The 23,302-nt window shown below is 39.9% G+C and overlaps 1 protein-coding gene across 2 annotated transcripts in view; it reads left to right on the forward strand.

The window, feature by feature from the left end:
- LOC128692892 (WD repeat-containing protein 47-like) overlaps positions 1–23,302 on the forward strand; it is a 461,968-nt gene that overhangs the window by 373,954 nt on the left and 64,712 nt on the right. The window contains exons 1-2 of one of the 2 annotated variants that reach the window (XM_070104929.1): positions 5,993–6,178; positions 13,933–14,102. In XM_070104929.1, coding sequence (XP_069961030.1) covers positions 6,152–6,178; positions 13,933–14,102 — 197 coding nt within the window. In that variant the 5' untranslated portion in view covers positions 5,993–6,151. Of the gene's footprint in view, positions 1–5,992; positions 6,179–13,932; positions 14,103–23,302 lie in introns of those variants that run through there. The other variant, XM_070104928.1, reaches the window with a different exon arrangement.

Below are 23,302 nucleotides of genomic sequence, written 5' to 3' on the forward strand. Positions count from 1 at the left end.
TGACATGCTGGTCCCTAGGCTGGAGGAGAGGAGTGGTGTTAGGAGACAAGAACTTCACTGTGATGAAAGTGAAGTCCCTAAACACTTGGTCTTGCAAGTCTGGAGGATGTGCAGGAGCATTGTCCAGTACCAGGAGGCACTTGAGTGGCAATTTCTTTTCCAGGAGATATTTTTTCACACTTTGGCCAAACACATCATTAACCCACTCTTTGAAAATTTGCCATGTGACCCATGCCTTATGATTAGCTTTCCACATCACACACAATCTATTCTTCATGACAGTGTTTTTCTTGAACACCCTGGGATTTTCTGAGTGATACATGAGTAAAGGCTTCACTTTGAAATCTCCCCTAGTATTACCACACAACAAAAGAGTAAGCCTGTCTTTCATAGGCTTGTGTCCTGGCAGTGCCTTTTCCTCCTGGGTAATGTAGGTCCTTATGTACAGTTCAGGACTGTAGAAGAAGCCACTCGTGACAAAACGTTTCCTTTAATTAATGTAGGTCCTGTTTGGCATTTTCTTCCAAAACAGGCCTGTTTCGTCACAATTGGGGTTCGAATCCTTCAGCCTTTACATGGTCCTGAAATTCGTGAACATACTTTTCAGCTACACATTTGCCAGAACCTGCAGCTTCACTATGCCTTACAACACTGTGTATGCCATTATGCTTCTTAAATCTATCAGACCACCCTTTGCTGGCCCTAAATTCACAAACTGCAGCACTTGTTCCAGGCATTTTCTTTGCAAGATCCTCATGCAACTGTCTTGCCTTCTCACAAATGATCGACTCCACAACACTGTCTCCCACTAATTCTTTTTCCTTAATCCATAATAATAATAACTTTTCCATCTCTTCCATTATTGGTGGCCTTTGTTTAGTTAGAAAAGTTACTCCTTTTGCAACATTAGCATCTCTGATTTGTTCTTTCTTTGCCAGGATGGATGTAATTGTTGATTTATTCTTGCTGTACATCCTGGCAAGTTCCACCACCTTCATACCACTCTCAAACTTTTCTATCACTTCATGCTTAAATTCCATGGTGTTTCTCACTTTCTTTACCACAGGAACTTTGGAGCCATCTTTACTTATTTCACAGTTGCACTGCAAGAAAAACCACTAAAAACAATGGTAAACAAGCGAGGTGTTTGGATGTATGAGCAGAAGCTTCCTCAGTCACCGAGAGACAAAGCCAAACTGAAGCGCAAGTTGCCCCAGCCGGCAGATGGACGTGTCCAAAACGGCCGATAACCGGGCGCCAAAAAACCCGCCGATAACCCAGTTGGCCGATGACCAAACCGGCCAATAACCGCAGGTCCACTGTATAAACAATTATTGCTTCTGTTCAATTGAGCATGATGAATATAGCAATATTTTTGAACTTGTTCTGTTCACCTTCACTATGTAGTGCTGCAACTAGCAACAAAGACAGTTTTGATGTTTACTCATTTCTGGCAAGACAGCTATTGAATGAATGATGGTGAATGGTTTTTTTTTTCGGGAGGGGTGGGGGGGTCATCCTGCTTCAGTGGGAGACGGCCAGTGAGTTACAAAAAAAAATTCTCATCGTATTTTAGTGAAAATTTGAATTAGTCTTTTTCATATCTATGATGAATCAAAGTTTTGTTGGTTAATGTATTATGATGATTTTTTGGTGCAAAGATTTGCATACAGTTACTGAAGCTTAGTTAAGTGCCTATTATTATCTTTTATTATCACACTGGCCGATTCCCACCAAGGCAGGGTGGCCCGAAAAAGAAAAACTTTCACCATCATTCACTCCATCACTGTCTTGCCAGAAGGGTGCTTTACACTACAGTTTTTAAACTGCAACATTAACACCCCTCCTTCAGAGTGCAGGCACTGTACTTCCCATCTCCAGGACTCAAGTCCGGCCTGCCGGTTTCCCTGAATCCCTTCATAAATGTTACTTTGCTCACACTCCAACAGCACGTCAAGTATTAAAAACCATTTGTCTCCATTCACTCCTATCAAACACGCTCACGCATGCCTGCTGGAAGTCCAAGCCCCTCGCACACAAAACCTCCTTTACCCCCTCCCTCCAACCCTTCCTAGGCCGACCCCTACCCCGCCTCCCTTCCACTACAGACTGATACACTCTTGAAGTTATTCTGTTTCGCTCCATTCTCTCTACATGTCCGAACCACCTCAACAACCCTTCCTCAGCCCTCTGGACAACAGTTTTGGTAATCCCGCACCTCCTCCTAACTTCCAAACTACGAATTCTCTGCATTATATTCACACCACACATTGCCCTCAGACATGACATCTCCACTGCCTCCAGCCTTCTCCTCGCTGCAACATTCATCACCCATGCTTCACACCCATATAAGAGCGTTGGTAAAACTATACTCTCATACATTCCCCTCTTTGCCTCCAAGGACAAAGTTCTTTGTCTCCACAGACTCCTAAGTGCACCACTCACTCTTTTTCCCTCATCAATTCTATGATTCACCTCATCTTTCATAGACCCATCCGCTGACACGTCCACTCCCAAATATCTGAATACGTTCACCTCCTCCATACTCTCTCCCTCCAATCTGATATTCAATCTTTCATCACCTAATCTTTTTGTTATCCTCATAACCTTACTCTTTCCTGTATTCACCTTTAATTTTCTTCTTTTGCACACCCTACCAAATTCATCCACCAATCTCTGCAGCTTCTCTTCAGAATCTCCCAAGAGCACAGTGTCATCAGCAAAGAGCAGCTGTGACAACTCCCACTTTGTGTGTGATTCTTTATCTTTTAACTCCACGCCTCTTGCCAAGACCCTCGCATTTACTTCTCTTACAACCCCATCTATAAATATATTAAACAACCACGGTGACATCACACATCCTTGTCTAAGGCCTACTTTTACTGGGAAAAAATTTCCCTCTTTTCTACATACTCTAACTTGAGCCTCACTATCCTCGTAAAAACTCTTCACTGCTTTCAGTAACCTACCTCCTACACCATACACTTGCAACATCTGCCACATTGCCCCCCTATCCACCCTGTCATACGCCTTTTCCAAATCCATAAATGCCACAAAGACCTCTTTAGCCTTATCTAAATACTGTTCACTTATATGTTTCACTGTAAACACCTGGTCCACACACCCCCTACCTTTCCTAAAGCCTCCTTGTTCATCTGCTATCCTATTCTCCGTCTTACTCTTAATTCTTTCAATTATAACTCTACCATACACTTTACCAGGTACACTCAACAGACTTATCCCCCTATAATTTTTGCACTCTCTTTTATCCCCTTTGCCTTTATACAAAGGAACTATGCATGCTCTCTGCCAATCCCTAGGTACCTTACCCTCTTCCATACATTTATTAAATAATTGCACCAACCACTCCAAAACTATATCCCCACCTGCTTTTAACATTTCTATCTTTATCCCATCAATCCCGGCTGCCTTACCCCCTTTCATTTTACCTACTGCCTCACGAACTTCCCCCACACTCACAACTGGCTCTTCCTCACTCCTACAAGATGTTATTCCTCCTTGCCCTATACACGAAATCACAGCTTCCCTATCTTCATCAACATTTAACAATTCCTCAAAATATTCCCTCCATCTTCCCAATACCTCTAACTCTCCATTTAATAACTCTCCTCTCCTATTTTTAACTGACAAATCCATTTGTTCTCTAGGCTTCCTTAACTTGTTAATCTCACTCCAAAACTTTTTCTTATTTTCAACAAAATTTGTTGATAACATCTCACCCACTCTCTCATTTGCTCTCTTTTTACATTGCTTCACCACTCTCTTAACCTCTCTCTTTTTCTCCATATACTCTTCTCTCCTTGCATCACTTCTACTTTGTAAAAACTTCTCATATGCTAACTTTTTCTCCCTTACTACTCTCTTTACATCATCATTCCACCAATCGCTCCTCTTCCCTCCTGCACCCACTTTCCTGTAACCACAAACTTCTGCTGAACACTCTAACACTACATTTTTAAACCTACCCCATTCCTCTTCGACCCCATTGCCTATGCTCTCATTAGCCCATCTATCCTCCAATAGCTGTTTATATCTTACCCTAACTGCCTCCTCTTTTAGTTTATAAACCTTCACCTCTCTCTTCCCTGATGCTTCTATTCTCCTTGTATCCCATCTACCTTTTATTCTCAGTGTAGCTACAACTAGAAAGTGATCTGATATATCTGTGGCCCCTCTATAAACATGTACATCCTGAAGTCTACTCAACAGTCTTTTATCTACCAATACATAATCCAACAAACTACTGTCATTTCGCCCTACATCATATCGTGTATACTTATTTATCCTCTTTTTCTTAAAATATGTATTACCTATAACTAAACCCCTTTCTATACAAAGTTCAATCAATGGGCTCCCATTATCATTTACACCTGGCACCCCAAACTTACCTACCACACCCTCTCTAAAAGTTTCTCCTACTTTAGCATTCAGGTCCCCTACCACAATTACTCTCTCACTTGGTTCAAAGGCTCCTATACATTCACTTAACATCTCCCAAAATCTCTCTCTCTCCTCTGCATTCCTCTCTTCTCCAGGTGCATACACGCTTATTATGACCCACTTCTCGCATCCAACCTTTACTTTAATCCACATAATTCTCGAATTTACACATTCATATTCTCTTTTCTCCTTCCATAACTGATCATTTAACATTACTGCTACCCCTTCCTTTGCTCTAACTCTCTCAGATACTCCAGATTTAATCCCATTTATTTCCCCCCACTGAAACTCTCCTACCCCCTTCAGCTTTGTTTCGCTTAGAGCCAGGACATCCAACTTCTTTTCATTCATAACATCAGCAATCATCTGTTTCTTGTCATCCGCACTACATCCACGCACATTTAAACAACCCAGTTTTATAAAGTTTTTCTTCTTCTCTTTTTTAGTAAATGTATACAGGAGAAGGGGTTACTAGCCCATTGCTCCCGGCATTTTAGTCGCCTCATACGACACGCATAGCTTACGGAGGAAAGATTCTTTTCCACTTCCCCATGGACAATAGAAGAAATAAAAAAGAACAAGAGCTATTTAGAATAAGGAGAAAAACCTAGATGTATGTATATATATATATGCATGTGCGTGTCTGTGAAGTGTGACCAAAATGTAAGTAGGAGTAGCAAGATATCCCTGTTATCTAGCGTGTTTATGAGACAGAAAAAGAAAACCAGCAATCCTACCATCATGCAAAACAGTTACAGGTTTCTGTTTCACAGTCATCTGGCAGGACGGTAGTACTTCCCTGGGTGGTTGCTGTCTACCAAGTGTAAGCCTAGTGTAAGCTTAATGAAGAACCTGGTGTTCTCCTGCAGTATTTAGTCTGTTATAAAAAAACATTGTTTAGAGAGTGTAGCAGCTCTTGACAAGAAAATTTTTAGGTATCCTCTTGGCTGGTTGTTGTCTTGAAGTTATAGTCGTGGCTTTGCATTTATTGTTATTAGTTATCACTGTTGATGACTGAAGCACAGTGGCTATCTGTCGACTAAGTTGATGCTTCATTTTGTATTATCTTCGTTGTGTGATTCTGTTCATGGAGGATGATACTGTATTTGTAGAGAAGCCTTCAAAACAATGTGGAAGAAAGGCACTTACGTACAGTTTACAACATTTATTAATGAAAACATTTAACCTTGAATGGATTCTTCGGTTCATTTCCTTTAATAAATTATCTGATGTGTACATAAGTGTCTTTTTCCACTTATTGGTATCACCATACCATGTAGTTTATAGTGGGGTTTCATCCAGGACTGGTGGATTTATCAAATATACAAAAACACACATTCACGACCTTATTGGGTAAACTTACAGTTTGAGATCAGGCTCAGGAAAGGTCATAAATTAAATTACAAGTGATAATAAAGGTGTCTTCACAAACAGTGCCTTTCTCACTGCCTGTTGGTTCGCACCATCGTTCATCCATCGTTCACTGCCAGAGAGAAGTGAAATACCAGACTTGAAATAACTTTTCCAGTGGTATGAATGAACACCATTCATTGTAATGAAACAAGGATCTGAATATCAGTGAAAGTGTTTGCAGAAAACCTGTAAGAGATATTTATAGTTGATCAAAACAAAGTGAGTTTAGCATCTGGTGTGTGTTTGTGGCAGATTACCACAGCCTCTCTGTCTTAACATGGGAACCATGGAGGATCCTGCCACGGTAAGCTATGCCCCTACACTATTATTTAAGCCTATTGTATTTACAGTGGACCCCCGCATAACGATCAGCTCCCAACTCGACCAATTATGTAAGTGTATTTTTGTAAGTGCTTTTGTAGGTGTATTTTTGGGGGTCTGAAATGGACTAATCTAATTCACAATATCTCTTATGGGAACAAATTCGATCTACAACGGCACCCAAACAGACTTCTGGATTGAAATAATATCGTTATCCGGGGGTCCACTGTACTTTGGTAGGCTAATTTTGATTGTATCAGCTATTTAGTTCTAAAAATTAGATTTGTATTCTAATTTTTATCTCCTGAACTTTCATTGATTTACATAATTGGTCATATAAATTACATTTCTAACTAAATAAGTAGTGTATACCATACCTTTATTAAGCTAGCATGGTTTCAATAATTTACAGCAGGTGTCACAATTATGTGGGCCAGAGTGTTGCCAACAACAACAGCCTGGTAGAACAGGCAGTCAACAGGGAAGCCTGACCCTAGGCTGGGCTGTGAGGGCAGGAAACCTCTGCTGCAATTTTGCATTTTGAGACCAATATTAAGCAAAATTAAAGGTTATTTTTGGGCCGGGGTAAGCCGTGGGTAACTGAAACCGCAGATACCAAATCTGTGGATACGAGTTTTTTCTGTATATTTTTCACTATCATCTTGTAAGAATAATAAATTCAGTTTTATCCTGTAGACTTCTGCAACTTGACATAACTTATGACTTCGCAATGTTAAACAGACACTGTCTCACACACTGTTTTTTGACTGATTTGTTTATATTTTTGACCACTCTGTAAAGTTTAACCTGGATAAAATTTTGAATTCTATATCATATATCTGGTAGACTGTGAACTTGCAAAGTATGGTGGTGTTCAAATGTACTGTACGTACATATATTAGGTGCTTACTGTCTGAGAACAGTTACATCAGTGTACCAACCAAAACATTGGAAATGTAATACAGTACAGCCTCTCTTCACTTAGCGACATACTCGTTTACCAATGACCCGGACTTACAATGGGCTCTCTGACTAGTATGTAGTACAGTAGACTCCTGGTTTTTGTAAATAATCCATTCCAGAAGGTTGGGCTGAATTTGAAATGGCCAAAAACCGAAGTAATATTTCCCATAAAAAATAATGTATATCCAATTATAGTGGTACACCAAGTTTCAGCCATAATTTGTTCCAGAAGACTGTTTGAGTGCCGTTACCGAACGAATTTGTTCCCATAAGGAATAATGTAAATTAGATTAGTCTGTTTCAGACCCCCAAAATTACACTTACAAAAGCACTTACAATAATACACTTACATAATTGTTCAAGTTGGGAACTGTACGAAACTCGGGGTACCACTGTAATCTGTTTCTGCCACCCAAAAATATTAACCGAAAATAATTTTTTTAGAGAATAACTAGAGTGTTGCAGCTCTTCAGTGGTTAGTACAGTCATTACTTACCTTAAAATATTTGTAGTCTTAATGTAGGGCGAGAGGTGAGTAGTATTTATTTGTAGGAAGTCAGTGTAGGTAGCCGGTAGATGTAAGTAGACGTATGTAGTCCCTCTGGGCTACACCTACCGGCTACCTACGCTGCAGAACAGAGCCATATTATTACCATCGACATATTACCATGTTCACTGAGTTTAATCATTTCTAACAACTACCTTTAGATGCCATCATAAACAAAGGGAGAAGTAATGAATAATTCATGCTGAGAATTGTAAACAAACACATATGAAGGGCGGTGACTGGGCCAGATGCCAAATTCACAGTTTTCTCTAATGCTGAATCAGAGAAAACGTAATGTTTACCCTCCACCCGACTCACCACTCAAGAGCATATAAACATTGCGTGTTTATATGCTGTGTACTATGTAATGTGTTTCTTCTATAATTTTGAAGAAAATGTCATAGATGGATTAATGAAAATATTAGCCTAAAATAAGACATTTAATGTGCCCAAGAGTGATTATTATTATGCATTAGTATTATAACGATGGCGTTGAAACTAGAGGGACACTCTTAGTGAACGAGTAACAAAGGCATGTTTGTATGCTATGTAATGTGTTTCTTCTATAATTTTGAAGAAAATGTCATAGATGGATTAATGAAAATATCTATATTAACCTAAAATAAGACATTTAATGTGCCCAGGAGTGAGTCACAAACGTATGAGTGGCCCAGGTGAATGTGTCTGGTACCAACGATTTCTGAGCGGATGCACAAAATCCGGGGGGTGGGGAATTTCACTGAAAAAAGTGCTTGATTTCCGAATTGGCTGATTTCCACACCGACCGAAAACCGGGGGTCCACTGTATATTGCTCATCAAGAAGGCATACAGGAGGGCTTTTTTGATGAGCCCTCCTGTATGCAGATTAGGTTCTGGGCTACTGCTGTAAAGCAAAGATCACTGTAAAATGAAACATAATCTTTTTTCACTTTAAAATGCATATAAAAGCCTGATAACATGTTTACACTATCATATATTAATCCTTTGACTGTCGAGACACCTGCTCACAAACTTACTCTCAGAGTCGAAGAATTTAAAAAAAAAAATTATTTTTTTCTTGTGAAATGATAATCTTTTCCCAATGGTAATGACACCAAAAGTATGAAATTTGATTGAAAACTTACGAATTACACTCTGTGAACTTAGCGATCTCAGCGATATTCACGCATCGGCAATTTTGCCCACTTTGGGCCCTATTTTTGGCCACTTCCGTTGTTCCAGTCGACCAAACTCATAGCTATTTCTTTAGAGCTCAGTTTGTTCTATCGACTGAGTACAGTGGACCCCGGTTCGTGATGCCATCGGTATCCGATAAATTCGGTATTCAATACATTTTAACGCAAAAATTTTGCCTCGGTTCCTGTTAAAAAACCCAGTATACACGATTCGTCCAAGACGTGTCCACGTGTGTGCCAGTGTTTACAAGCCAGCCAGTGTGCTTGCATCTAAGGATACATTTGGTACATTCCATATTATCACAGTGTTTTTGGTGCTTGTTTCTGCAAAATAAGTCACCAAGGGCCCCAGGAAAGCTTCTAGTGCCAACCCTTCAAGAAAAAGGGTGCTAATGACTATTGAAATGAAGGAAGAGATAATTGCAAAGTACGAAAGTGGAGTGCGTGTGTCGGAGCTGGTCAGGTTGTATACAAAACCCCAATCAACCATCTCTACTATAGTGAGCAGGAAAACGGCAATCAAGGAAGCTGTTGTTGCAAAAGATGCAACTGTGATTACGAAGCAGCGACCACAAGTGTTCTTGAGAGACTGTTATTGGTGTGGATAAATGAAAAACAGATAGCAGGAGATAGCATCTCTCAAGCGATCATTTGTGAAAAGGCTAGGCAGTTGCATGACGATTTGGTAAAGAAATTGCCTGCAACTAGTGCTGATGTGAGTGAATTTAAGGCCAGCAAAGGTTGGTTTGAAAGATTTAAGAATTGTAGTGGCATACATAGTGTGATTAGGCATGGTGAGGCTGCCAGTTCAGACCAAAAAGCAGCTAAAAAATATGTGAAGGAATTCAAGGAGTACATAAACAGTGAAGACTTGAAACCTGAACATGTGTTTAATTGGGACAGAACAGGCCTGTTTTGGAAGAAATTGCCAAGCAGGACCTACATTACTCAGGAGGAAAAGGCACTCCCAGGATATAAGCCTATGAAAGGCAGGCTTACTCTTCTGATGTGTGCCAATGCTAGTGGTGACTGCAAAGTGAAGCCTTGATTGGTGTATCACTCAGAAACTCCCACAGCATTCAGGCAAAAGAATATCCTCAAGGCTAATTTGTGTGTGCTGTGGAGTGCAAACAGTAAGGCATGGGTCACTAGGGACTTTTTCTATGACTGGTTACACCATGCATTTGCCCCCAATGTGAAAAATTATCTAATTGAAAAGAAATTAAACCTTAAGTGCCTCCTGGTATTAGACAGTGCTCTTGGTCATCCTACAGACTTGGCAGTGCGACTTTCTGGGGACATGAGCTTCATTAAGATCAAGTTTTTGCCTCCTAATACCACTCCTTTCCTGCAGCCCATGGACCAGCAGGTCATTTCCAACTTCAAGAAACTGTACACAAAAGCTATGTTTGAAAGGTGCTTTCAAGCAACCACAGATGCTCTATTGACTCTAAAGGAGTTTTGGAAGGATCACTTTAATATCCTCAATTGTGTAAACCTTATAGGTAAGGCTTGGGAGGGAGTGACTAAGAGGACCTTGAACTCTGCTTGGAAAAAACTGTGGCCAGAATGTTTAGACAAAAAGGAATTTGAAGGGTTTGAGGCTAACCCTGGGAATCCTATTCCAGTTGAGGAATCCATTGTGGCATTGGGGAAGTCCTTGGGGTTGGAGGTTAGTGGGGAGGATGTGGAAGAGTAGGTGAAGGAAGACAATGACGAACTAACCACTGATGAGCTGCTAGATCACTTCAACAGCAAGAGGCCAGACCTGAGGAAACTGCTTCGGAGGAGGGGATAGAGAAATTGAAGAAGTTGCCTACTTCAAAGATTAGGGAAATGTGTGCAAAGTGGCTTGAAGTGCAAACCTTTTTTGATGAAAATCACCCTGACACAGCTACTGCAAGCCATGTTGGCAACCTGTACAATGACAATGTTGTGAACCACTTTAGGAAAGTCATACAGGAACGAGAGGTACAGGCCTCTATGGACAGATATGTTGTGCAACAAAAGTCCAGTGACTCTCAAGCTGGTCCTAGTGGCATTAAAAGAAGAAGGGCAGTAACCCCGGAAAAGGACTTGCTACCTCAAGTCCTAATGGAAGGGGATTCCCCTTCTAAACATTAACAACTTCAACACTCTCCCCTCCTCCCATCCCATTAATCATCACCAGATTTTCATTAAAGGTAAGTGTCATGTATTCTATTGTTAGTAGAGTACTACAAACTGTGCATGTCTTCTTCAGTTTGTGTGCATTATACTTAATATTTCATGTGGTAAAATTTTTTTTTTTCATACTTTTGGGTGTCTTGCACAGATTAATTTGATTTCGATAATTTTGGCTCATGATGAGCTCTCAGGAATGGATTAGTATCGCAAACCGGGGGTCCACTGTACAAGAAACCACCCATATACCAATTTCAACTACCCAATAAAGTGGTCAGAAACTGGCAATTTGGCCAATTTCACAATATTGAAAAATTTGCCAATTTCAATACAGGGGACCCTCAGCTAATGATATTAATCCATTCCTGAAAGCTCATCGTTAGCTGAAATTATCGTTAGCTGAATTAATTTTCCCCATAAGAAATAATGGAAATCAAATTAATCCGTGCAAGACACCACAAAGTATGAAAAAAAAACAATTTTTGACTGCATGAAATATTAATTTTAATACACACAAACTGACACTTACCTTTATTGAAGATCTGGTGGTGATTGATGGGATGGGAAGAGGGGAGAGTGTGGAAGTTGGTAATGTTTAGAAGGGGAATCCCCTTCCATTAGGACTTTAGGTAGGAAGTCCTTTTCCGGGGTTACTTCCCTTCTTCTTTTAATACCACTAGGACCAGCTGACCGTGGTGCAGCAACAGCTGACTTTGGTGCAACAACAGCTGACCGTGGTGCAGCAACAGATGACGGTGGTGTAGCAGCAGCTGACTGTGGTGCAGCAACAGCTGACCGTGGTGCAGCAACAGCTGACCGTGGTGCAGCAACAGCTGACCGTGGTGCAGCAACAGCTGACCGTGGTGCAGCAACAGCTTACTTTGGTGCAGCAGCAGCTGACCGTGGTGCAGCAACAGCTGACGGTGTTGTAGCAGCAGCTGACGGTGGTGTAGCAGCAGCTGACTGTGGTGCAGCAGCAGCTGACCATGGTGCAACAGCTGACCGTGGTGCAGCAGCAGCTGACCGTGGTACGATAGTACATATTTCTAGGGTATTTCTAGGGTTGGCACTAGAAGCTTTCTTTGGGCTCATGGTGGCTTATTTAGCAGTTACAAGCGCTATAAACAATGGAATAATACAAAATGTATCGAATGTATGCATGCAACCGGCCACCCTGGTTTGTAAACAATGACGGCAGGGCTGGATGGACAGGTTTGGGATGAGTCATGTTGGTCAGAAACAGCTGATGGTGGTGCAGCAGCAGCTGACTGTGGTGCAGCAGCAGCTGGCCGTGGTGCAGCAGCAGCTGACCGTGGTGCAGCAGCAGCTGACCGTGGTGCAGCAGCAGCTGACCGTGGTGCAGCAGCAGCTCACCATGTTTCAGCAACAGCTGACCGTGGTACGATAGTACGTATTTCCCACCCTTTTTACATATGATCGCTTGAGAGATGGTATCTCCTGCTAAAAACGCTGTGATAATATGAAATGTTCCAATTGTATGCGTGGATGCGATGGATGCGTGGATGTAAACACTGGCACCCATGGGACAACTGAGGCTCGCTCAGGCCACACGTGGACACGTCTCGAACGAATTGCTTTGGGTGAGTTTTTTAGCGTTAGCTGAGGCAAAATTTTTGCGTTAAAATGTATCGTTAGCTGATGCCATCGTTAGCTGAGGGTCCACTGTATAGGGTCCAGAATGAACAATGCAGACATTCCTGGCACTAAAATAACATTTTCTCTGTTCATCAGTCACGTCTCGGGCTCTGGTGGCCTGGTGGTAACGCTCTCGCTTCACACGGTGAGGGCCTGGGTTCGATTCCCAGCCAGAGTAGAAACATTGGACGTGTTTCTTTCCACCTGTTGTCTATGTTCCCCATCAGTAAAATGGGTACCTGGGTGTTAGTCGACTGGTGTGGGTCGCATCCTGGGACACTGACCTAAGGAGGCCTGGTCACAGACCGGGCCGCGGGGGCGTTGACCCCCGAAACTCTCTCCAGATAAACTCTCCAGGCCCCTCTTATATTACTCTTGCTTTCTATTTTGAATTTTTATCCACACAAAAAATAGAAGATTTACTGTTATGCAGACTGCTGCATTATTATAATAATTGTATGAATAATGTCAACCCATTCATGACTGTGTGTTAGAATGGCTAGTTGGTCACTTATTGGGCAAGGACATCATTTGTTTACTCTTGAACATTGGCAAAAATTTAACATTATCACTATTTTGAGCTCAATTTCAAAGGCCTTTTCATCATGAAACCAATCAAAATCATCTCTATTTCTGTAACTTGTCTTCCATTCTATCAAATGAGAGCAAGAAAACAAGAATACAACCATAAATACTATATGAAATACACCTCAAAGTCAGTGTTTTAATCCAAAAATACGGTCGGAGTTTTTCTTTCTCATTATGCACTGCGTGCTGTAGGATTTTTTTTTATACTGCGCACACTGACCACACAGACCCATTCTCTCACATGTGGACCTACCAGCTTTCTCCTGCATGATTTGAAGCTGCTACAATTTTGGAATATAAATACGTCAAAAACAGTGGCTCGTAAGAGTACACACACATTACTTACTTAAAATATTACTTACCTTAAAATATTTTTGTTCTTGGCTTATAGTGAGCGGTGAATATGTTTATTGTAGGAAGTCTGAATAAATGAAGAATGGGGATAATTGAGAAGCACTGCAATAGTGAAACACTGTAAAGTGAGGCCTGCCAGAACCTTCACAGTAGTCCAGGATGGACCAAAGCATCATAAGGTTCATCTCCTTTGTGTGGTTTTTTGGTGAATGTTCCAGCCATGATATGATTTTTTTATTCTTTATAGTATATACTTTTTGTGTTTCATTGAATGTCTTTTTCCTTTTCAGAGTGGCAACAAAGATGGGGACGCCAAGCCCAGATTCCTGGCAGTCACATCCCTCGAGGATGTGCAAGCTGTGCGCTGTGCAGAATTCCATCCATCCGGTCGCTTCTATGCTGTTGGCTCAAACTCCAAAACACTTCGTATCTGCAGTTATCCCAAGCTTTCTGACCTGAGGTTAATTCACCATAGTTTATTGTTTATTTTGATGGAATATTTTGATACCCAAATTCTCCTATTAATTTTATCATACATCCAAAACAACTTATGTTGGTCTCATTACCATGAGATTGATTCACTGATCCTAGTAACAGACTGGTGACAATGCAGAAAGGATATTTTTTTATAAGAAACTTTTATTGGGACCACATTTTGCTGTGTATGGAGCATCATCAAGTCATTCAAAATACAGCAATCGGAACCAGTTGACATGTCAATGCCATTGACTGGTGAAGTTGCTGTATTGGTACAAAAAGACACAATTCATCATATTCCCATGATTTCATTTTCCTCATCTCTGCATGGTTTTCTTCATCTGCTGTTGCTGCCATCACTGCCAACACTACCATTGCCATTTGCACCACCACCATAAAATCTAGATACCAGACACCAACACCTCGTCTTCCTCTTCCTCCTCGTACTTTTCCTTATCCTCTTCATCCTCCTCACAATTTCTTTTCATTCACGCAGCCCCGCCCCCCTCTCGTATATATATATCCTTCACTCCTCTGCATAACTAGTTAATGGTCGAAATTGTACCAAAACATAGTCATGAGTCTTCCTCCTGTGTGTGGGTTATTTGTGTATCCCTCTACATCTCCTCTTGAATGTACAGTAAATCTTTGATGTAAAGCACTAATAGGGAAGAGAAGATGGCCAGTTAGGGTCATTGTAGTGAATGGCGGTGAGATTGTTTCACCATAATCATAACATTAACGGATGGTTCTGTAACCAACACACTTTGCCCATTGTTTCAAAATTAATGGTTACCCTGTGGATTTTGTCACGTATTTCTGAAGTCCGTTAAATCAAGGATTTACTGTATTTCGTATCTTGTGTGACTTGTTAAAGCTCTACACAGACTAAAGTACGTATCTCGAAGAATAAAAAAGTCACAGTATTGTGGCTGAAATAATTACCCAAAAAACCCCCACATAGGAGAGGAACTTCATGACGATGTTTCGGTCTATCCTGAACCATTGTGACTTGACAGTGGTCCAGGATGGACCAAAATGTAATCATAAAGTTCCTCTCTTAGGTGTTTTAGGTTAATAAGGAAAACATCTTGTTACAATAAAATCTTTATGTATTTTCTTCACATTCATTCATAACAAATACATATGCTAATACAGTGGACCCCCGCTTAACGAACACCTCCCAATGTGACCAATTATGTAAGTGCGTTTGTACGTGTATGTTTGGGGGTCTGAAATGAGCTAATCTACTTCACAATATTCCTTATGGGAACAAATTCGGTCAGTACTGGCACCTGTACATACTTCTGGAATGAAAAAATATCGTTAACCGGGGGTCCACTGTACTTTTATCTCACTTGGAGAGTATCATGTTAATATTAGCCAAGAATGTTGCTCAAGTGAATGTGTTAACACTTTATCTCTCTCAGAGAGATGGAAGAAAGGAAAAATGCAGCATAATGAGTCCCTTACTGACAGTATTTCTCCCATACAGGGGATTTTATTGTCACAAATAGATATGTAAATATAATAATGGCATATAATTCTCAGAAGTTAATTATTAAGACACATGTTCAACATTTAGGTATCTTTATTCCAAAACATTTTGCTGACACAGTAGACTTCTTCAGTCGTATACAGAGGAGGCAGCAAAAACAATGAATATGTAAAGACAATGTAACTAATCAGTCCATTACCCTCAAAGACTTTATTGCCTGGTTACTAGTAGTGAGTGAGAAATGTTGGATTTGAAGGGGACCTACCCAGTAGACTTGCTACACTTCCTCTCACTTATTACAGTGTTACTTCTACTAGTGGACTCTACCTCTTTTGTCATCAAGGTTATTATATGCACCTCAACTTTAACAGTACATCTACTCCTCACTTAACGACCGAGTTGTCTTCCTAAGAGTAGGTCGGTAAGTGAGTTAGTCTTTAGATATTGTTTTACTGTCACTTTTGCACCATTTATAACATTTTTTAGTATATTTAGTATATTCTGTTATAAACAGAATAGAGGAAATCAGCTCTAATATACATTACTAAGGTTTGCGTACTGGTTGGAGAGCTGGTCATAAGTCCGAGCAGTCGTTAAACAGTTAGGTTGTAAAGTGAGGAGCACCTATATATAAGTCTCCATTCTGTTGCTTCAGCTTCACATTGTTCCAGACTATGGAGAACTCTTCTTCTGGCTGAGGGACTGACCATCTCAAAACTATGGCTTTGAGGGTGATGGACTGATTACATAGTCTTTACATGTGTACTGCTTCTGTTGCCTCTTCTATATTCAACTGAAGAAGCCTACTCTGTAGGTTAAACATTTCAGAGTAAAGATACATAACTGTTGCATATGTGTCTTAATTATCAGCAAATAGGTCTACAGGGGAGAAAGGATGTGTATACATATAGTAATAGTAGTGACCAGAAGAGTCAGATGAGTTATGGTGAAACTAATTCTGGGTAGACTGATGGCAGCTTGGACAAGTATAGAGCTGAGGAGAGGCTGAATTCAATCTAGTATGAGCCAGTAGGCCTCCTGCAGTGTTTCTCCATACTATGTGGGACAGTGATGAAGAAGTGCCTTGGTAAGAGGTTATGTTGTAGAAGCCATTGCTCCGGTTGAAGTTTTTTGATATACTGATGATGCCAGAATCCTACGTTTTGAAGTGTCTTCTAGTTTAACAATGAGTCGTACATTATTGCAATTGATCAGGTGGTTGGGAAGTCTGTCAGAAACACAGCATTATTGAAGTGGTCCATTCTGCTAGTATATTTGTGTTCAGAAATGTGAGTGTGGAAGTTTCTTGATGTTTCTCCCAAATATAATATTTAGTCACAGTCTTTGTAAAGGATTGTGTATACCCCAGCCATGGTTTTGTCTTAGTGGTGTTCCATACTAGTGATGTTCTTCATTATAACCTTTGAAAAGAAATAAAATCTTTATTCTTTATCTCATTGTTAAACTACAAGACACTTAAAAACACAGGATTCTGGAATCATCAGTAATCAGTATATCAAACATCTTCAACCAGAACAATAACTACTACAACACAGGTTGTAGAAGCCAAGACACTTGTTCATCGCTGTCCCACGTAACAACAGATCACAGTATGGAGAAACACTGCAGCAAGCCTACTGGCCCATATTAGACAGGTTCTTCTTGAATTCTGCCTCTCAGTTATATATTTGTCCAAGCTGTCATCAATCTACCCAGAATTAGTTTCACCATATCTCATCTGACTCTTCAGGTCACTACTATCACTCTATGTACAGCAGGGCCCCACTTATATGGCAGGTTAGGTTCCAGGCTACCGCCAAAAAGCGGAAATTGCAGTAAAATGGAACACCCTTTTTTTCCACTTATAAATGCATATAATTACTAGATAAGTTTACACTAACATATATTAAGTTAACATTAGAACTAGGCATTAAAAAATAATAAAAAAGTAAAATACCCATATAGTACACTCATTACTTATCTTAAAATAGTTGTAGTCTTAATCTAGGGTGAGATGAGTAGTATTTATTGTAAGAAACCAAGTGTGGTATGTATGGTAGCCATCCAGGCTACCATACCAGGCCACCCCACCCACACACAATATCCTATGATATTTAAGTGTCCCAGAGCGATAAAATGCATATACAGTTCACTCATTGCTTACCTTAAAATATTTGTTGTCTTAATGTAGGGTCAGAGGTGAGTAAACGAGATAAAACGAATAAATGAGAGAGAGAATGAATACATGAGAGAGGACAGGCGTGGAGTTATGTAAACAAACCAGGCATGCACCAGTTTTGTAAACAAACCAGGTGAACACGTCTGGTTTGTGTACAAGTTACATTATGTACAAGTTCTCTCTACATTCGTACGGTAGAATAAATAAAGAGGAACTCTCCCATTCTCATGTAACACCATTTTTAGAAGAAATGACACTCTGTGTGAAGGCATACAAAAAGGAATAATTTTCTACAGTTACCCCAGTAACACATTTTCTCTGATGTTGGACTAGAGAAAACGTTATTCTTGCCATCACTTGTACAAGTCATCTGGCTACCACATCTCATATTTATGTTAATTTATTCTACTGTGGGGTGTATTTATTATCTTTAACCCTTTGAGGGTTTTCGTCGTACTAGTACGTCTTGCGTGTAGGGGTTTTTGACGTACTAGTACTCATAAATTCTAGCGGCCTCAAATCTAGTGGGAGAAAGCTGGTAGGCCTTCATATGAAAGAATGGGTCTATGTGGTCAGTGCGCACAGTCTAAAAAAAATCCTGCAGCACACAGTGCATAATGAGAAAAAAAAAACTTTGACCATTTTTTTTTAATAAATCAGCGACTTTGCAGTGTATTTTCGTATGGTATTTATTGTTGTATTCTAGTTTTCTTGGTCTCATTTTATAGAATGGAAGACATATTACAGAAATTGAGATGATTTTGACTGGTTTTACAAAGAAAAGTGCCTTGAAATTGAGCTCAAAGTAGCAGAAATGTTCGATTTTTACCAAACTTCAAAAGTAAACAAATTGTGCCAAGCGTGCAATACACGTCAACTGGTGAGTCTAATATTCTTTCACAAGTGCACCAATAATATTTATACCATTTCTTACACTAATGCAGTAGTCTGCATAACAGTAAATCTTCAATTTTTTGTGAGAATAAAAATTCAAAGTGGAAAGCAAAAGAATATAAGAGGGGCCTTGAGACGTGACTAATGACCAGAGGAAATGTCATTTTAGTGCCAGGAATGTCTTTCTTGTTTATTCTGGACCCTATTCGGAAATTGGCATCTTTTGAAATTTGTGTGAAATTGGCAAAATTGCTATATTCTGACCACTGTATTGGATAGTTGAATTTCATAAATGAGTGGTTTCTTGCACCCATTCGATAGAAAAAATGGAGTTCTAGCGAAATATTCATGTTTTTTGTCGACTAGTACAGTGAAATTGGCCGAAAATGGGGCTCAAAGTGGGCAAAATCGCCGATGCGTAAACATTGCCGAGACCGTTAACTTTGCGAGAGCATAATTCCGTAAGTTTTCTATCAAATTTCAAACTTTTGGTGTCTTTATGATCGGGAAAAGATTCTCTATCTTTTCATAAGAGAAAATAATTTTTTTTTTTTTTTAACCCTTTCAGGGTCCGTCCCGTAGATCTACGGCTTTACGTTCAGGGTCCAAACCGTAGATCTACGCCATGAGCTCAGCTCACTCTGATAAACTGTGAGTGGTACATTTGGGCCTAGATATGAGAGAATACATCTATGTGGTATGTGTGCACCACATAAAACAGATCCTGCAGCACACTGTGCATAATGAGAGAAAAAAAATGAAATCATGATTTTTCGATTAAAACAGCAACTTTGCAGTGTTTTTTCGTATGTTTTTTATAGTTGTATTTGCGATTTCTTGGTCTCATTTGATAGAATGGAAGACATATTACAGAAATAGAGATGATTTTGATTGGTTTTAGCATTGGAAATGGCTTGAAACTGAGCTCAAAGTAGCGGAAATGTTAAATTTTTGCCGATATTCAAGAGTAAACAAACGACCTCACACGTCTAATACACATCAGCTGGTGGGTCTAATATACATTCACAAATATGGTGATGATATTTATACAATTATTACAGTATTGCATAAGAGTAAATCTTCTATTTTTTGGTGTGAATAAAAATTCATTATGTGAATAAAAAATAAAAATGGAATTTATTTGTAAAGCCTCAAAACATAACTAATGAACAGAGGAAATGTTAGTTTAGTGCCAGGAATGCCTACATTGTTCATTCTGGACCCTATTTTGAAATTGGAATATTTTGAACTTTGTGTTAAATTGGCCAAATTAACAATTTCCGATCACTTTATTTTGTAGTTGAAACAGTTGACTTGGCGATTTCTTGTGCTCAATCGATAGAATAGAAGTAATACTAGTGAAATAGCTAAGAATTTGGTTGATTGGAATAATGTAATTGGCCTAAAATGGGAGTCAAAGTCGGCAAAATCGCCGATTCGTAAATATCGCTGACACATCAAAATTCGCGAGAGCATAATTTCGTCAATTTTCCACCAATTTTCATACTTTTTGTTTTATTACCTTCACAAAAAGATTCTCTACGATTTCATAAGAAAAAATAACAAATTTTTTTTTTGAAATATCTTGGACACTGGTGCGTGACTCCAGATTTGGGCCTTGGACCCTGAAAGGGTTAAATTTGGCCGACCCTGAGAACGAGTTTCGGAGAGGGCCTGTCGACCCTCAAAGGGTTAAATGTTACGTATCGTGTTTATTATATTATTTTGAAAAATATCATAGATGGATTAATGAAAATGTGTATAGTATTAGCGTATGACACTTAATGAGACTCGGTGATTATTATTGAGCATTATTATTATCATTACTAATATGGCATCTCGTGACATAAGACACTCTTACTGATTTTAATGTGTACCTGCACACCAGCACAGTGTGTAAGTTTATTTAGGTACAGGTATACATAAGTATAATTATCAGAGTATATATAAAATATGAAATAACTTTTAACCCGTAAATGGTCCAAACGTATATATACATTTTTTTCAACATTTGAAATTATGTAAAAAAAAGTAGATGTTTTTTTTTTTTACATTTGAAAATGTGTAAAAAAACTTATCTACTTTTTTTTGTTATATTTGAAAATATGTAAAAAAACGTAGATCTACTTTTGTAGCATTTTTTTTTTTTTTTATTATCACACTGGCCGATTCCCACCAAGGCAGGGTGGCCCGAAAAAGAAAAACTTTCACCATCATTCACTCCATCACTGTCTTGCCAGAAGGGTGCTTTACACTACAGTTTTTAAACTGCAACATTAACACCCCTCCTTCAGAGTGCAGGCACTGTACTTCCCATCTCCAGGACTCAAGTCCGGCCTGCCGGTTTCCCTGAATCCCTTCATAAATGTTACTTTGCTCACACTCCAACAGCACGTCAAGTATTAAAAACCATTTGTCTCCATTCACTCCTATCAAACACGCTCATGCATGCCTGCTGGAAGTCCAAGCCCCTCGCACACAAAACCTCCTTTACCCCCTCCCTCCAGCCTTTCCTAGGCCGACCCCTACCCCGCCTTCCTTCCACTACAGACTGATACACTCTTGAAGTCATTCTGTTTCGCTCCATTCTCTCTACATGTCCGAACCACCTCAACAACCCTTCCTCAGCCCTCTGGACAACAGTTTTGGTAATCCCGCACCTCCTCCTAACTTCCAAACTACGAATTCTCTGCATTATATTCACACCACACATTGCCCTCAGACATGACATCTCCACTGCCTCCAGCCTTCTCCTCGCTGCAACATTCATCACCCACGCTTCACACCCATATAAGAGCGTTGGTAAAACTATACTCTCATACATTCCCCTCTTTGCCTCCAAGGACAAAGTTCTTTGTCTCCACAGACTCCTAAGTGCACCACTCACTCTTTTTCCCTCATCAATTCTATGATTCACCTCATCTTTCATAGACCCATCCGCTGACACGTCCACTCCCAAATATCTGAATACGTTCACCTCCTCCATACTCTCTCCCTCCAATCTGATATTCAATCTTTCATCACCTAATCTTTTTGTTATCCTCATAACCTTACTCTTTCATGTATTCACCTTTAATTTTCTTCTTTTGCACACCCTACCAAATTCATCCACCAATCTCTGCAACTTCTCTTCAGAATCTCCCAAGAGCACAGTGTCATCAGCAAAGAGCAGCTGTGACAACTCCCACTTTGTGTGTGATTCTTTATCTTTTAACTCCACGCCTCTTGCCAAGACCCTCGCATTTACTTCTCTTACAACCCCATCTATAAATATATTAAACAACCATGGTGACATCACACATCCTTGTCTAAGGCCTACTTTTACTGGGAAAAAATTTCCCTCTTTCCTACATACTCTAACTTGAGCCTCACTATCCTCGTAAAAACTCTTCACTGCTTTCAGTAACCTACCTCCTACACCATACACTTGCAACATCTGCCACATTGCCCCCCTATCCACCCTGTCATACGCCTTTTCCAAATCCATAAATGCCACAAAGACCTCTTTAGCCTTATCTAAATACTGTTCACTTATATGTTTCACTGTAAACACCTGGTCCACACACCCCCTACCTTTCCTAAAGCCTCCTTGTTCATCTGCTATCCTATTCTCTGTCTTACTCTTAATTCTTTCAATTATAACTCTACCATACACTTTACCAGGTACACTCAACAGACTTATCCCCCTATAATTTTTGCACTCTCTTTTATCCCCTTTGCCTTTATACAAAGGAACTATGCATGCTCTCTGCCAATCCCTAGGTACCTTACCCTCTTCCATACATTTATTAAATAATTGCACCAACCACTCCAAAACTATATCCCCACCTGCTTTTAACATTTCTATCTTTATCCCATCAATCCCGGCTGCCTTACCCCCTTTCATTTTACCTACTGCCTCACGAACTTCCCCCACACTCACAACTGGCTCTTCCTCACTCCTACAAGATGTTATTCCTCCTTGCCCTATACACGAAATCACAGCTTCCCTATCTTCATCAACATTTAACAATTCCTCAAAATATTCCCTCCATCTTCCCAATACCTCTAACTCTCCATTTAATAACTCTCCTCTCCTATTTTTAACTGACAAATCCATTTGTTCTCTAGGCTTTCTTAACTTGTTAATCTCACTCCAAAACTTTTTCTTATTTTCAACAAAATTTGTTGATAACATCTCACCCACTCTCTCATTTGCTCTCTTTTTACATTGCTTCACCACTCTCTTAACCTCTCTCTTTTTCTCCATATACTCTTCCCTCCTTGCATCACTTCTACTTTGTAAAAACTTCTCATATGCTAACTTTTTCTCCCTTACTACTCTCTTTACATCATCATTCCACCAATCGCTCCTCTTCCCTCCTGCACCCACTTTCCTGTAACCACAAACTTCTGCTGAACACTCTAACACTACATTTTTAATCCTACCCCATACCTCTTCGACCCCATTGCCTATGCTCTCATTAGCCCATCTATCCTCCAATAGCTGTTTATATCTTACCCTAACTGCCTCCTCTTTTAGTTTATAAACCTTCACCTCTCTCTTCCCTGATGCTTCTATTCTCCTTGTATCCCATCTACCTTTTACTCTCAGTGTAGCTACAACTAGAAA

This window comes from Cherax quadricarinatus, chromosome 95 (genome assembly GCF_038502225.1).
Source record: "Cherax quadricarinatus isolate ZL_2023a chromosome 95, ASM3850222v1, whole genome shotgun sequence".
Classification (NCBI taxonomy): Eukaryota; Metazoa; Arthropoda; class Malacostraca; order Decapoda; family Parastacidae; genus Cherax; species Cherax quadricarinatus.